We start from the raw sequence: 17394 nt of genomic DNA on the forward strand, positions 1-17394 counted from the left end.
AATCCATAGGCTATGAGCTAAGTTAGCTCTGATACTATTTATAACAATTCAGAATCTCTCTCTTTCTATAAAAAAAAGCCAAAAATTATTATTTAATTTTTCTAAATTTTATATAAATACTAAAAAAATTTAAAATAAATAGGATGTGAGACTAAATACATAAATTCTTACCTGTCAGCAAGTAACCTCCGTCCAACTCTTGTGAGGCGGAAAAAAAGACCACCTCCGTCTCCTCTCCGTTTTTCAGCGCGCCCGGCTCTTAAAGCGGACACGTGGACGGCACAGCGCTCTAACCCCTTCCCTCCGCCCGAACCCCAGGCCCCAATCCTCTTTTCCTCAGCAGCAAGCGATGTCGTTGAGACAACTCCGGAGAAGGAGCACCGCCCTCCTCCGCGACGGCGGCCTCCTCCAGGCGCTGCGCGCCGAGCTCAGCCACGAGCTCTCCTCCTCCTCTCCTCAGTCCCAGGTATCACCAAATCGATAAACAAACAAACACCATAAATCCCGAAAGAACAAAAAGACCCAACAAACCCCAGTACTGGCGATGAACGTTGAGCTTCTTGGCAGGGCCATCAAGTTGGGAGCTCGGTCATGGGTTTCAAGTTGGAGTGGGACGACCCCCGCGCCCAGGACGTGGTCCTTCGACGGCACGGCGATGCCGAAGGCGAGGAAATTGCGGTGTCGGCGATGCTTGGCCCTTTGCGGTTCGATGGAGAGCACGCGCTGCCAAGGAATGCTCGGATGAAGGTTTGCATCAAGAAGATTGGACTTGAGCCCGTCTTGCATTTTGATTGTAGCATCTTTCGTCGACAAGCTGAGGAGTTGGTGGATGGTTTTGGGTATGGTAGTTCCGATTTTGCTGTCAAGGGGGCTTATTATCATCCGTCAGTTGGTTCTTTGGGAGTTTACAAGTATAGAGGACCCAGATTCAGGTAACCCTTAAAATCAAATCCTTGATTAAATTTATAATCTTGTTTGGATTTTAATGGTTTGGATGTTCTTTCCGATGCAATCATAATGGATTACAATCATGTTTCGGTATTGCAATTTGGTTAACTGAGTTAGTTTTTTGTTTTGGAATAGTATTTAATTTGTGAAGTTGGAGGTGTATTTTTAATCGATCGTTGTGGCAGTTATACTTAAACAGCCTCATAGAAAACATCACAGAAATATTGCTTCTAAGCAAACCATGAAGAGAGCAGGTCAACAAGAAATTTAATTCCATTTGGTTGGGCATGGAACTGGAATTTGGATCCACTTAGTGAATAATGCAGCTCTACTATGCTTAATATTGGAGCTAACCACATTAAAGTTCTATCTGGTTTGGTTAGTATAGGGTCAATTAGACCCTGGCTATGTGAAGACAAAGTGACCAACCTATTTCATTGATGGATCGAATGTGCGCGCAAATTCTTGGGCAAAGCTTTTCATAGGAATTGGTGTACACCATGCTGATGTACCTTAGACCTGAGCTCATAGGAGTACAAGATAACAAACATTAACCTACAATACTTGTCCAATCAATAGGTAATCTGCTTGGTTCATGAATGTACAAACTATCAAGAAGCTGGTAATCAGTTTTACTTGGGAATATGGTGATAGTTGACAAAAAGTAGTGTCAGTTTTAGTTAAAAGAGCATTGTGGTACAAGAATGAGAAAGACAAAAGAGGATATGAAGAGAGGAGATGAGGAGATTTACCTCGTGAGATCCATGGCAAGATGAGATGATGCATGCATTAGACTCGAATATGATTAATTCTTAAAATATTCTCTCTTCTACCAATCCATTATTAGGTTCTCCTTTAGATTTTTAAATTAATCAAAGACTTTAATTTGGCTATTGATTTTCATTAACTAAACTAATATGTAATAAACCTTTCTAGCATTATTGAAGGATATTTAAAAGGAGAGAAATGATTATATCTCTGAGTTATTCATAGTTAATCAACCCCTTCCAAAATTCTTGAACCAATAATCTAGAGTTGGAGTCAGAAACAATGACTTGTAAGAGAAGATAAAGACAAGTAAAAAATTGATAAAATATTCCAAAATCTAAAACTCTTTTCTTAATACAATATAACAAACTAAAGTTATAATTTTCATAACATGCTATTATATAAGTAATTAATGTATTGAGAAGTGTTTTAGAGGGTTTTAACATGATTTTCCTTTTATATATAAGATGTAGGATTATAGGTCATGAAATTATGAACCAAAATAGTAAAATATGCTCTTTAAATTGTCATGGTCCATTTGATTTAACGTAAAATGAGAGTCTAGTTGTAAGTGAGGGTCTTATCCTCACTTAGTTGATGTTATTTTTGTTCTTGTTGTCGTCGTCGTCGTCATTTGCATCATCATCATTCTTGTTGTTATTTGGTTCCATTTTGGAAAAGCTTGTTTTGAGTTGGAAAAGCTTTTCTGTGATTAAGGTTGGCCTTCTATACCTATGTGTATTTGAGAAAACTGTTGTTACAAGATGTATTTGAGTTCTATAGTTGCAATAATCAGTTGTTTTTCATTTATCATGACAGATTGATTTTCTTAAGACTAAAAGCTTTGGATTTATTGATGAAAATTATTAATTTTTTTTAGATGCACATGGAGGCTATCCATGCGGGCCTTGTTTTATTTTTGTGTTTCAGCTCTATGATAGATAGAAGCGCTTTGGGTTAAAATAATGCCATAAGCTATATCCTTTTATAACTGAAATATGATTTCATTCAAGTATAATCTATCTCTAGCTGCAATATATTTAGCATTGTTACATCGATTTTGTATTAGAGCAGTAGGATTCTCCAAAAAGTCTGGTTTCAGATATCTGCTGTAGCATGTAATTCGAAAATGTCAATCATGAGAGAAGGCTTAATAGGTGCGAGGCTAAAACACATCAAGAATATGGTTGATGAAGAAGCTATTTGAGGTTATTAGAATATTGATGATTTCTTTCGATGATTCTCCTTGAATAAATTAAAATGGTGAGTGAAGAGGCAAAAAAGCAAGATATGACCATTGCCAGAATCGTGAGAGAAACATTCTAAGAAGCCTGAATCGAAATTTGAAATCCTCATTAGAGCATCCTGTAGATTTAGAGGAGATCTAGCTCCTCAGTTAGTTATTTAGTTTTCAAGTACGGAAAAGGTTAGATGTTATCACCTGCAAATTTCTACCAAAAATTGAATATAAATTGCTGTTAAAATTGTGGATACCCATGCTTTTGTTACTAAAATGAGTTTGTGGCCTGGGGGATGGTGTAGGTCATAAACCAAACTGAGTTATATACATTTCTTTCTTTTAATTCAAAGTTTGATTTCAATGAGATATATTTTCACTATGTATCTTGTCATTTACCTTCTCATGGCACCAGTTTGACAGTTTCTTGATGCATGAAGTAAGCTTCCTATGCACCAATACATGCCATTTTCCAAGGTCCCAGATAATCATAGCATTTGCATTTTGATTTTTTTTTTTCAAATTTGATGTTTTGTGCTGTGGGAACTTAACCTAAGTAGCCTTGTTCTCTAAGGAGCTGTTTGCTGGATGAGTTTTGCTAAAACAGGTTTATACAGAAAATGAAATAAATGAATTCAGCAAAAATTCTGTTTGATTGTTTTCCATAAATCCTGTTTTATCTAAACTAACAGGTCATAAAACCTGAAAAAACAAGTTGTATGAGAAAAAGGCCCCTCCCTATTTTCTATAAAAATTGTTTTACAAGGAAACAAGTTTTGTGATTATTTGTTAATAAAAAAATCTTACAAGCAACTAAACCACCGCTAACTTTTGATCCTTGTAAACATGTATATGCACTCTCCTTTTGGTCTGGTGCACAAAATAACATCTTCGCCTTTTGTGTTTATGAAAATCTGTTGCTTGTGTGCAAGCAAAGGCTGCAATCGGAATAGGTGGATGAAACTTTGAGACTTTGAACTGCAACAAATGAACAATTTCTGATTGTCCAGAATGGGTAGTGATATGTCTATTCCATGAGACATGATGCAGCCTATGACATGCATTGCGTTTGAACTTCGCATCACCATTTATAAGGTTCGTCTAGACCAATAAATCATTTCTTAAAGAAAGAATAGGAAAAAAAAAGTTGAAGGTGAGGTGTTGAAACATTCTCAAGACCTTTTCAGTGCCATGGGAATTTGGATGGTACGACGATTAGATTCTGGCAAAGCAATCAATATAGAAAGTTGGTACAAGAGCATAATAGTAGATCGGAATAAACAGTAAATGGGTAAAGGGAATCCTATAAACTAGAAATAGATGACAACCCACCCTTTTAGTGTTGAACAAAGTGACAATTAACTAAAATACCAACAACCCATACACACCCACGGGCTTTAGTGTAACTAGTAGGTGATACGTACTACCCGTGTTTTAAAATGCAGTGCATAAGGCTGCATATGCTGGTGCGTTCCTTGACCCAATCACTTGCCTATATGCAATCACTTGACATGGTCATACCTCATATAGGTTGAAAAGGTGGTCATTTTAGCATTATTTGGCCATATATGTAGCTTAATTAGCATCTTACGGCTGCATATGTAGCCCATTTAGCATTATGAGGCCAAACATGTGGTCCACTCTTATGCAGGCCTTCATGGATAGAGCGTGCATAAACTAATAGTTAGGTTGGATGGGGGTTTCAATTACATTATAACTGTTGCTATTAAGTTCTGAGTACTAATTGTTAGTTGTTATTGTTATTAACATTCATATTATCCAAAAAATACATGCTATCATTATTGGTGTTTGTAGGGTACTTAATATATGTTATTTTTTATAAAACCCCTATGGCATTTGCATTATCGCATACTGCTTTTATTGGCTTTAGAACAACTTAGGAGCACTTTCTAATATTAGATCGGAGATAGAAAATGTGTAGCCACCACAGGTCCTTAGACAAATAAATATCAGCCAGCTTCTTTGTTCTTCATTTATCATTAAATCAAATAAGAAAAAGTGAGAAAAAGGTGTCATAATTAACGTAACCCTTCAGGACTCTGGGTAAAATGAAGTTACGTGGATCAAACTACTTCAAACGAAGTGTTTTAAGTGAGTATTCTAGCTGACTTATTTAGGTAGAGGATATACATCTCTTGAAAGTACCTTTTTAGTGGCCTTAGTGCCACATAAAATTAAGGACCATATGACCCTAGTATGGCTGATCATCGGCTTTTGGTGATGGAGGGTAACTGAGAGACCAGTAAAAAGGTATGAATGCAGAAACAAGAATTTCATGTTCTATCCTTGACGCTCAATTTTATTGCTCTTACAAGGGGAAGGGGAGGGGGGGGGGGACTTCAGTTTTGCTTTAGATTGAGCAGGTTTCTCAGTGATTACCAGTGAGCTGGTTGTTAGGTCCTGGTGAAAGTCTAGTGAGTTATGATGGAAAAGGTGCTATAATAAAGGGGCATCAATGAGAAGCTAGGGATGCATGATTTGTCTTCTTATATTGGGGCTTGAATATATAAGTTACTATACAAAGTATATACGTACATAAAGAAAACACACGCAAATATGTTGTTCATAAAAATGTTAATCTCTTCTCTTGAGATTAACATATTATATAAGCACATGCCATGTAAAAGAGGTAACTTTGATGCACAGAATAAAATATCAATAATTATAGATTAATTAAAGGCCTAGTTTAAATAGAAGGATAGGGATTTCTGGGACTAGGATCACTTTTTTATCTTCAAAAAAATAGTTAATCTTGGATAAATTGGTATAAGTCTTGAGTTATGTCTGCATAAAATTTCACTACGCCATGATTATGTAGTATTAAGGAATATATTTTTATTTTTGCAGATAGATGGATAGAGACAGAGGGAATGTAGTATAGTTAGTACTGCATGTGCTTTTTGGTTAAAAAGACAAACATGCTGCTGCCTTTTATATTATTAATTGCTAGATTTTTTGGTGACTTCAAAATTAAGGTGAGGGTAAGAAGACTAAGATAGCTCTGGTGTACCATATCTATTGAACAGATCATACCAGGAAGAGTTTTTGATGACTTCAAAATATCAGGTGGATGAAGAAGACTGAGGTAGCTCTGCTTCATCATATCTATGGAACAGATTCCAAGATTGAGTCCACTGACCAGAACTGTTGAGTGTAATAACGTTGGCCTATGTTCTTGATTGTTTGGCAGATATTCTAGGGAAAACCGACCTTATCCACGGTATATGCCTTTTTAAAATAAGCCTAGAAGTTAATCTATAATCAAAAGATGCTGGTACCAACAATTTCCACATCACAGCTATAGATAATAAGGTGAATTAGAATGATGATCAACTTATAGCAGCACAAATTATGATCAAGTATGATAATTCATGCACTTAATTTCATGAAGTTATAGACATCTTTTGATAAATTTCTATATAAGCAGATCATGAAATGTAGAAAGGGAAAAAAGAACCTAAGAATTATAATGGCAGATAATAACTAATTTCCAGATTATGGAAGAAACTTGGATAAGATGGTATTGTAGCAAAACAGAAAACAACATGTAGCCAAAATAGATACAAACTGATCGAAGAAAGATTTTAGTCCTAAATAAAAAAGCTGGGTACCATTTTGATATATCAAAGTTCATCAATTCTTCAACATGAATATTTCATGACCCAAGGTCCGCAATCTCGGTATTGGTATTGTATCGGTATCTCATCGGTTCGCTACGGTACGGTGCGGTATACTTCTGTGCCGAAATAGTTTCTTACCTATTTTCTCAATTTTGATCTTGGTATGGACCAGTATGCACCCAGTATACTTCGGTACAGGTCGGTACGCCTCGACATAGGCAGTACGGGGCTTGTACCAACTTGAAGGGGTGTTTCGTACTGGTTTTCTCTTGGTATGGTATACTTGGTACCGGGTGGTACTAAGCGGTACGACATGCTTTGCCATGACCAGTATGAGGCGACACTCCAAGTTTTTGAATTTGTTATCTTGTTACCTATTATTGTTAAAAAGGTTATGACATGGCCTTCAGATTTAGTCTTAGTGGAAAATGAACATCTAGATAATCAATTTAACATCCAGAACGGCAGAAAGATAATCAAAGAAGCAATAAAAAAGAGGAAGAAGCAGCTTATACACCTACCAAGGAAGGTGTCATCTTCTTAGAGGTTCCAATTTAATTTCCATCCATGTCCTCAGTTTTAAAGGAATTAAGACGTGTAGAAATTGATACGGTCCATATAGAATGCTATGAGATTTGTAAAGGTACCATATGGCAGCTCATTTTGCTTTTGAATTGACAATTTATGCAGCCTGCCTGTAAGACGGCTTTTTTGGCGTATATGACAGTTTTTGGTTGAGAGATAGATGGGAGAGAGATGGATAGGAGAAGAAACAAAAGAAACCAATTTTTTTCTTTTTGCAATATATTGTTAAACATAATAATGAATGTTTATCAAGTTACCATTAGTCAAACTTCTGGTTATTGGCCATAAGATCTGATCACTGATGTGTTAACTTTGTTATTATAGTAGATATACATCAACATAGCTGTTGCTTTAATCTAGGGTGGGTTTGCTCTATAAACTATATTTGTCAATGATATGGAGTCTACCCCTATTGTCATCAGAAGTCTTCAAATTCTCTTTCACAAATTTCATTGCAGCACTTAACAATTGTTATTCTCGATATGTTTGCTATGTGTTTTCAGTCCAACTGACCTTTTTCTTAATTTATGCAGTTCCCTGGACCCTCAGTTACAGAGCGGACTTAAAGAATATCTCGTAACCAGGGGGATTGGCATAGAACTGACCAGCTTTCTCATTGAACATTTGCACAGAAAGGAACACAACCAGTACGTGAATTGGTTACGTACTTTGGAAGGTGCATATGCTAAGGATGCATGACATAAGACCTTTATCGAAAAGGAAACATAGCCAACCTTACAGGAGATACTACCTTACAATTATACCATCTGATGAGAAACTTGCAGTCGAATTGGGCCTGGGTGTTTTACTGTATTCTGGGAAGAGAAATCATTAGTCATGCATTTCCATTGTCATTGACTCATTTTTTGTAGTAAGGAACTCTGGTAGAATTCTAGAGGTTATGTCGGAGATTTTTACGTAATCAGAGAGGGCGAGGGAGGGAGAGAAGTCGGTGATCCGGCAACGGCTGGCTACTGGATAACGATTTCAAGACCATTTGTGGGTCCCACTTAGTTCAATGTCGATTTGGATTTCAGCAGACCATTGGGCCGACGATTGGTAATCTCATAAGTCTCCAGCGCTGTCAACTTTTAATTGTGGCATGCTCCATGCATGAGATGGTTTTATATGGTCTGTATTCTAAGAAATATTTTTCTTAATTTGGAATGTTTCATCTGATTTTCGCTTTTGGCATGTCATGATGCATCAGTATTTTGGGGTTTTTATTTTAGTTTGTTGGAGTAATTATTATTTCCAAATGCATAGTTGCATTATGGCACATTGACAAGAGGGATCCTCAGCATAATCATTGCCATTAATATGGGAGCAGGGGGTAAATCCCAACGACATGCACTCGACTTCTTTTTTCAATATAATAATGGCTCTAAGAGATATTTATGTCTCCTGATTTATGCTCCCATTGCTCCAATTCATAACTCTCTCTTATTTGAGGAGACTCGGTCTTTTGTCATGACTAAGAGCTTCACTTTTTCTCCAAGCATTTAAAATCAATTCAGGCATTTCTCAAGATATGGATTATTTTTAATAGTTGGCCAAAAAAGGCCTTAACGAGTATGGAGAATTCATTATAGTGCGACATCTATGATGGGGGAAATCTTGATTGAACCAAATGAGAAATTGATCTTCTGCTGTCCTACTTGTACCCTGTTTTGATTTTAATGAAACCTCTTTTTTGTCTTTTTGATGATAAGGGAGGCTGGGAAAGCGAACTCCCGGATTTTAATGCAACCTCAGCTTTCATCCGACACTGTTAGGCTTCAATGGATTCTTTCCCATCTGAAGAGCAAAGAACAAAAGAAAACAATTATTTCTAAGGGTCAAACTAAATGACAATGCAAAATAAAGATGATGATAGCTTCAGCTAGCAAGGACTAGGTTTTTTTTTTTTTTTTGATGATGTTATTAGGGTTTATCTTCTCAATGGTTTCATCTTGATAATTTAGTAAAAGTAATCTTTCATGAAAATGGTTGGTTGTGAAAAGCATAAGAATTAAATAATAAAAAAAACTCATGAATGATGATAATCAATTATTTTAGATTGTAATGAATATTAAGACCTTTGCGAAGTAAACCTATCAAAAAAATAGTGAATCAATTAGTGGACGATAATTTATAATAAAGAAAGCCCCATGAAGTATGGTTTGCCCATAAGCTTTTATAATGCAAAACATGCACTTTATTCAAAATAAAATAATATATTGAAAATCTAAAACTGCTTTTTATCAGAAAATATAAATAAAAGGATACTAAAAAAGAATGATCAAACTATTTCTACGAAGAAAAAGAGTGGTCAATTATGAAAACTATATTTGCCTTTTTTAGGAGATTGGGTGGATCAAACTCCAAACATAGGAAAATGAATAAGCGAGAAAAAAAATATTTTGCAACTGCACTCAAAGAAGGAAGTTGTTCTAAATACATTCACTAGATCCCTTGGTGATGGTGCACCGTCAAATGAACAAAAGCTCAATGTAATAGAATTAGATGGCATGAGAGATCCTTACTTTGAGATGGATTATCAGATAGAGAGCAGGGTAAGCCTGAATGACCTTATGAGGTGGACGTGGCACTATGATTTAAGGGGAGTTCAATTAGACATAGAAGATCAAATTTGAGTAACATGATAGATCGGTGATGGGAGAGTTTTGACCAGCTTCGAAGTATACTAAATCAAAAGTAATTAGGACTAGATGGTTGGAATAGGGGCTAAAATGGAAACGGAATTAAAAGTCTTAATGGCTTGGGGTCACATTTTTGGGAGTACTTGATCTTGTAGTAGTCGGGTTTCTCTGCTCAATTAGAGTCCAACATGGAGAAGCCACACAGTTTGGTAGAAACAGGAGTTTAGCGTTAACTTTAATTCTCTATACAGTCACAAATGCAGATACATAAGACATTTAGTTTCCAGCCGCACAAGCCACTATTGCATCTACAGAATCAGCTGCTGAAGAATTGCATCCGTGGTAAAAATGACTCGAACGGAATTGTAGCAGACGTAAGATGATGCCCAAAATCAGTGAACTAACCTGGTCTTCAATCCATATAGCTTTGTATCTCAGAGATTGCCAAGTTTGGAGAAATTTGGAGAAATTAGGTAAAGAAGACCTATACTAATTGCAAGAGAAAAGCCCGACACTTGTCGCCTTAAAAACCACTACGTATTTTAGAATTGAGAAAATTCCTTATTAAATATAAAAATCGATAGGTGTCCTAAATAGAGATAAAAACCGGTAGACGTACCTTAGAATTGGAATTTAAAATTATAAGGGCCTCTTTGGATATTTTCTACAATAATAAGATTAGTTAGGACTTCCCTTGATATCTTATACAAATATTATATTTTTGTTATCACGAAAATATAATGTGTTTATTGTTGATTGCTGAAATGAATTAAGTTGGGGACTCACCAATGCCTATTTTGCATGACAAAATAAATATATAAATATATAATAAGAGTTAGGAAAATATTATAGTACCAATCAATTAATTAATAAATCCATAAAGATAAGCACAATCAAATTCCTCGATTTCTAACCATGGTTTAAATAACAAAGGTCAACAAAATAGTGATAGGCACTCTAAAGCTAGCAATAGTAGAAAGAAACAACAAAGATTACAGGGGAAGGAAAACATACCAGGACACTTGCTCCAAGTATTGGAAGTCCCAGTTAGTTAATGGGGCATCATCTTCCTAGTTTTGATGACTAGGGTCCTGCTTACCATCCAAATTAGAGCTTATTTAAAAAAGCCAACAAGATTGAGCTGGATTTTCCATTGGCCCGTATCAATCCAATATCTGAGCAGGCCAACAGCCCGATTCCTGTAAGACATCTTAGAAATTTAGGTTTGAAGATTGAATCCCTTCTCATATCTTTTTTTATCCCCTCTCTGCAGTTTCAAGCATGCAGTTAATAGCAAAGGACCAAAAACTGGCATTCAGATACCTATTAATGCTTTTTTGAGAATATCAATTACCTGTTAAAATTGAAGGGACGATCCTGTAGCTTCCGCTAATTTGCGGAACAGATCTATAAAGGTCCATTAGGCCTTTCCCACCTTTAATCTTGAGCAAACCTACAAAGGCCCACAACTCTAGAGTCTGAAATTGAAAGGAGGGCAGCTTTTACTAACCACCCTCCGTCGACATAGCTGAAGAATTCTATGCCATTATTCATCCATAGAAGCATTTCATACGATAAAATGTACTGCAATTACCTTTGCATTATTTACTCAAGTTTAAAAGCAGAACCAAAATTATACCACAGCAGAAATTTTTGTGGAGTCTAAGAGACCGTGCATGAAGTGAGAATTTTAATGGTTAAAAAAAAATCCTCATTCACCAAAAATTCCTATTTAAGCATCCTCACTTTGATATAATTGTTATTTCTTTGGAGAGTGTTCCATAATAACACACTAAGATTATCAACCTCAATAACATGCGACAATTAAAATAGAAAAATCAATCAACTATTGTACATGTATATAAGTAAACAACGGGTTAAGAGTCAACTGCTCATGTTAGTTATTCTTCTTCAAGAATGTACTGGTGTTCACTCCAAAACTTGGGCCCTATAATATCTATATGTGCAAGTACCACTTTATTCCGAGTTCTTTTGATTGAATTTCCACCCTTATCCAGCTTTGCTGTTTCTTCCACCTAGAGTTTTAAATATGTACAATTAGTGTGACATCAAACATATAACCAACAACACAAAGTCAAAGAAAGCTGATGTGTCCTACTGCTTAATAAGCTCAGATGACATAAGCTTCACTAATAAAGAAATTGTATACGACAATATTGTAAACTGAGAAGCTAATTTCTGCAAAGAGTTGAAGATATAGCCGTATAGTTAAAAGGTGGAGAAGTCATTATCAAGTTCAGATAACATGGGTGCATCAAAAGAATATAAAAGCATTTGAAACCCCATTTGATGAAAACATTTGCAAAGCAAGAGCTCAAGTGTAGTGTTGTCTTAATCATGCTCACATCAGGGAGACAAAGAAGTCTTTGATTGACTAGTGCAAGTTCTCTTATGCAGTGTTACCTTATCTCTGTAAACACACGATCCTTTTCGGAACATAGCCGGCAGGTCATTGTAATTAATACCAAACTGTTGGAAAAGCAGCTCATTCTTATCCTTAGATTGTGTCCCCTGTAGAATGAGAGTGACATTAATACCCCCAATGGTCTTGAAAATAATTTCAAGATTGAGCATGTCATGATAAAATGGAGCTAAGTCATGTAAATATTGGTAGGAAATCAAGAAAGAAAATGATAAACAATACATGGAATAAGAGTATAAAGAAGAGACATGGAATTGCTTTGTAATAAGATGGTAGTCCCTAATCCCTATGCTAAACTAAGAGTGTTAAATGAATGACAAAGATGAAAGAACGATCCTGTATGTCTACCAAAATTATAGACAAGAACAATCCTATACTTCCCACCTTAGAAAGTTATTCGTATGGATTCTCAAAGGAACCCTTCAGGGACATTCAAAAGTTTCATGACTAGTAAAGAGCATGGATGGTATATTCTTGAAACTTAAGCGAGCTATAAGAGATTCATAAGGTGCTGCCCAAAATTGGGGCTTGCATATCGAGCATGTTGGCAGTATGCTGGACATCAGCATCAACCCAAAGGTTGTGATCAGAACTCAACTCTGACAATATTTACTAACACATCAGTAATGGAAAACCATATCTAAGAACAAGCAAACCACTGCTTCAGGTTCCATTCATTTGTGATTGCAAACACTTGTCTGGGCTAATTTAATGATCAAGTTAAACTAGAAAACTATCTTGATCGATCTATGGAATATTTGCAGAATACATCCAACTCGACCATTCTGTTCAAGACAATACTTCAAAATATAGGATATGAAATCGCTAATTGGGCAATACTTCACAGTTCGCTTACTTTCAGAACATAATGCGGTATGCAATAAGCATCACAACAACAGCTCTATCCCATGTACTTGCAGTCAGCAAAATGAAGCCTATAGTTCTCATCAATGTGGAGAAAGTTTACGATAGACTTGAGGGGTCATTTTTCTATGAGCATGCCATCTGGGTCAGGGTCTGACAAGAAGTAGAGATCCCCAACCTTCTCTAGGATCAAAACATTTGAACCAGAAATGTGTCTCTAAAGGTTTCTTTAGAAATTCAAGAGAAGTGAGGCAAGGTGATATCCCTTCACCATGCCTCTCAGTGATGGTCAGGGGTGATTACTGAAAGAAGATTAAAGCAGGAGTGCCTTTGTTGGACTAAGGGGATTCGCTCTGGTTTTACTCTGCTTCACCTTTTCATTAGCCAACAATATTTATCATTTTGCAACTTTAATATTAAAGAAATTCATACAAAAATCTGATAAATTAAGGCCGTGAGTTTAAAGATAGTAACAAAATGGTTATTCAAGAGTAAGATGAATTGTTAGGTTGAAACTCTCTAGCTCCAATGAAACTATGAACAGAAACATTAAACAAGTTCAATATATTAATGTATTTTATAATATTAACACTAAGCATACTCTTACAAGCAGAATTTAGCGATGATGTTCTACAAATTTTCATCAAATGAGCACAAGAATGCTATCAAATTGGTTAAAAGAATAAATAACAGAAGATAAAATTGTACAAAGCAAAATAAAAGAAATTAAATAAATTGCAAGAGTAACAGATACAAACTAATTATATAATTCAAACAAAATAAGAAGTATTTGAATAAAGAGAAAATATATATGTGGTACCTTTAGAAACTCCTGGGCTTCTCTTTCAGTCTTCCCAGAATTAACTAAATTCCAGAAACAGGTATTGTATTGATTGTTAATGTGACCTACAAAATACGAGGAGAAATGAAGTCACAATAGCTTATGTTTTTGTAATACAGTACATTGAGTTTTCAGATACGTGTTTACAGTAGTAATAACCATATTAAAGACTGTTCTAATTGGTAAAGCATGCTTTCCATGCATACATGCATATATGGATGCATGTGCATGCATTTCAAGTTCTTGGAATGAGGAAGCATTCAATTATGTGGCACTTACAGTCTACTTGCCTCCATGCAAGATAATCTTGGATGATCTTTGCTTTTGGAAAACATATAACTCGCCCATCAAAAGAAGGTGGTGCTTTCAATTCTTTGTCGGGAAAGAACTCTTTCCACTTCATTACATACAGAGAGGTGAAATATGATACACTGAGGGAAAGTATTTTGCTGCATTCTCATCAAACAAGAGCATTTCATCATTGTCATAGGACATTTTCAACTTTAGAACCTTTGATCATCTATATCAACTATTATTTTATAGCATAAATCTTTGAATCTTTAGGTCTTGCACATTAAAGTGAGAGAGTAGAGAACCTTGCCCTTCTTTGGTAAAACTGAGTTGTCTCCTTCAAGACAAAGCTGCACAAAAGACATATCAGAGTAATAAGCTTCAGATGGTGTATAGACAAAGTGATACAAGACATCTGTTGGCAGTATCAGGATATGCCATCTTCTTTAAGTAACTATCCCTCTGCATGGTTGTAGTTCAATTCAAACACAGCTAGCCAGATATCATGTGAGGGACATTTGTTATGTAGTTCCACTCACAGGGCTGGCTCTCTGTTGGAGAAGGGACCAGACTTACCAATGCCTTTCTTGCTGCACCACGTAGGAAGGAGCATATTGGGATATGGAGAAGCAATGGGGAATCCTACAGCTCTCTTTGGAGCATTTTGCAATAAATAATTCAGGCCAGTGAATCAACTGATGGAAGAATTTTACAGAGGCTTAATAAGAAAGATCATCACTGGCATGACAATGGTTGTTTGTCGTTGTATCATTATATGAGAGAATTTTTTGGATCAAGTAAAGGTCATACCTATATTCATCACTGACACCGTAAGCAAAAACTATGTCAGGAAAGTGCTCTAGCATAGACACTGCACATGAATTCATTAAATTCAAAGCATTCTTATCATTGGGCTTCTCAAACTCATGGTCTGCAGAAAACCTATGGAACATTAGATCAGCATTAGATACAGTACAAAAATGTAATAAAGGGAGGTGGATGCAAAAGCATTAGAAGCTAACCAACTTAGTAGCACAGGCTTCATAAACCCTACCCTACCTAATAAATAAAAACAAGTGCTCTATTCTAAAACAAGGTTGCATTTTGCAAATACTGGATAATTTATATGTGGGTTGGTAGTGAATAGATTTAAGCTATTGTTAGCCCACCATGTCAAGCACACGAGTCAGGATATGACATTAAAGTTCACTACAACACTAACAAAGAGAAATCTGAATATACGATGGTGTTCATTTCAGGGTAAATAGTTTAACTGCTAATAGAATGAGGATATTTACGTCTTAGATAAACAAAGCATTCAGACAACATAAAAGTGAAAGGTATATAGAAGTAAACCTGCATACTGAAATGAGAAGAGGAATTAATAAATTCCTGCACAATCTTATCATGTTCTGATGAACCAACTCCATAAAAAATTACCATTGCAAGATTCCCAACAGAAGACTAAACAAAACTAGATCATAGAAGCAAATCTTGCATAATAAATGATAAGCAGACTTATTAAAGTTCTACATTAACAAACTGACACTAGAAAGAAATACCTTTGCCTGACTCTCAACAGAAAACTAATGAAGCTACACCCAAGGTATAGAAAAGCTCCACTTATGAACACCTATGAAGACACTTATTAAGATAGGCTGACAATATAATGACATACGCTAAGATATTTTAACTTTCAAAAAATAAAGCTTATATGAACCAATACTTGGCTAAGAAGTTGTTTCTGAATGTGGTTAATTGAGCATGTCAGTATATCATCTCAAAACTGGAGAATTAGACATTTAAGATCCACATCAAATCTTGTCAGAAATGCAAACCTACTCAACTGTAGATAATATACTACTGGAAGATATGCTTGAGCCCTAACAGCAGTGAATATATGTCCATGGTTCAGCAAACTTTATATGCTTTTTACCAAACTTTCCTCCATAAATCACTGTTTGCAGAACATTTTGCTTAAAACAATATGAATCACCCAGAACTGTTTCAGAATTTAACAACAGTTATATAGCATTTTGGACCATTTTGGACAGAATTAGTGGATCCTTACATTTTTATGCAAAAGCTTTCAATAAGTTTTTTCCCCACTTCATCAGAACAGCAGTGTACCGAGTTAGCATTCACGTAATAAAATCTTCCGTGATTTGCACATTGTTCTTCTTCCCACATTCACACTTTTAAACTATCTATAACCCATCAAATTACAAAATGTAGATCTCATTGTACTCAATCTGGCTTTAAAAACATAATTTACAAAACCTTGAATTCCTAAATAGTTAATGTAATGACTCTCTACGTGAGAAAGGATTGAGTGCTCACCGATGAAAATGGCATCCATCTATTCTAACAACAATCCAGTTGCAAGGCGGCAGCCTATCATCATCTTCAAATTTCTTCACGTACTCATATTTACTATTTGCCATTTCACGAAACAACACCTAAAAGACATCATCATCATCCAACCAAAATCTAAATATTACGAACATACAATTATTCAAATATGATATCTTCATAATACCATAGTTTCTAAAAAGAAAGGCTACAATAGACAACCAAGAGGAAATTGAAATACCATACACTTGCATATATATGTCCATTTTAATTAGATGAACAAGTCTAGAGGCCAGATGCGATAATGGAGTGACCGGGGTTGATTAGAGAGAGAGAGGATCCATTCTTTAAAAAGAGCAGAGAGGGAAAAGAGAAAGGAAGGGATGGAGAAGCGATAGGGATAAACCTAAGTGGGATCCGCGGGATAGAAGAGAAAAGGAGAGAGACCCTCGTAGTGGCTGGAGGATGAACTGATACCTGGCCGTGGAGACGATGGCGCGATGAATAGCCGCGGGAATAGTAGCAGTGCGAAGAGAGGGAGAGAGAGAGCGAGAAAGACGGGGAAAAGGAGCTGGAGGTGGAAGAAGAACGAGGTGAGGCTCGGCATAGGGTTTAGGGTTTAGTCGAAGGAGAATCCATTGAGGCCCAAAACCCAGACCGGCCCATGACGATAGATTTCATTTAATTGTACCGGACTCTTTCATAAAACCCTCATTGACTAATATAACAAAAAAAAAAATTGCTATATAGATTTATCAGCCTGAGTGGATGCTTGTGCCAAT

General features: G+C 35.9%; 2 protein-coding genes across 2 annotated transcripts; one reads left to right on the top strand and one right to left on the bottom strand.

Annotated features, from left to right (window-relative positions):
- The first annotated feature begins 270 nt into the window (after positions 1-270).
- On the top strand, positions 271-8373 carry LOC103706303. The gene is made up of 3 exons (XM_008790365.4): positions 271-466; positions 568-932; positions 7713-8373. Exons 1-3 carry the CDS (start codon positions 350-352, stop codon positions 7876-7878), a joined length of 648 nt encoding a protein of 215 aa, XP_008788587.1. The 5' UTR covers positions 271-349; the 3' UTR covers positions 7879-8373.
- Positions 8374-11498: 3125 nt separating this feature from the next.
- Positions 11499-17221, bottom strand: LOC103706302 (tRNA(His) guanylyltransferase 1). Its single transcript, XM_008790363.4, has 8 exons — positions 17090-17221; positions 16601-16719; positions 15071-15202; positions 14566-14610; positions 14249-14418; positions 13949-14034; positions 12246-12353; positions 11499-11857 (listed from the first exon to the last, which is right to left on the bottom strand). Exons 2-8 carry the CDS (start codon positions 16702-16704, stop codon positions 11723-11725), a joined length of 780 nt encoding a protein of 259 aa, XP_008788585.1. The 5' UTR covers positions 16705-16719; positions 17090-17221; the 3' UTR covers positions 11499-11722.
- Positions 17222-17394: the final 173 nt, after the last annotated feature.

Source organism: Phoenix dactylifera, chromosome 3, assembly GCF_009389715.1.
Source record: "Phoenix dactylifera cultivar Barhee BC4 chromosome 3, palm_55x_up_171113_PBpolish2nd_filt_p, whole genome shotgun sequence".
In the NCBI taxonomy this organism is placed as follows: Eukaryota; Viridiplantae; Streptophyta; class Magnoliopsida; order Arecales; family Arecaceae; genus Phoenix; species Phoenix dactylifera.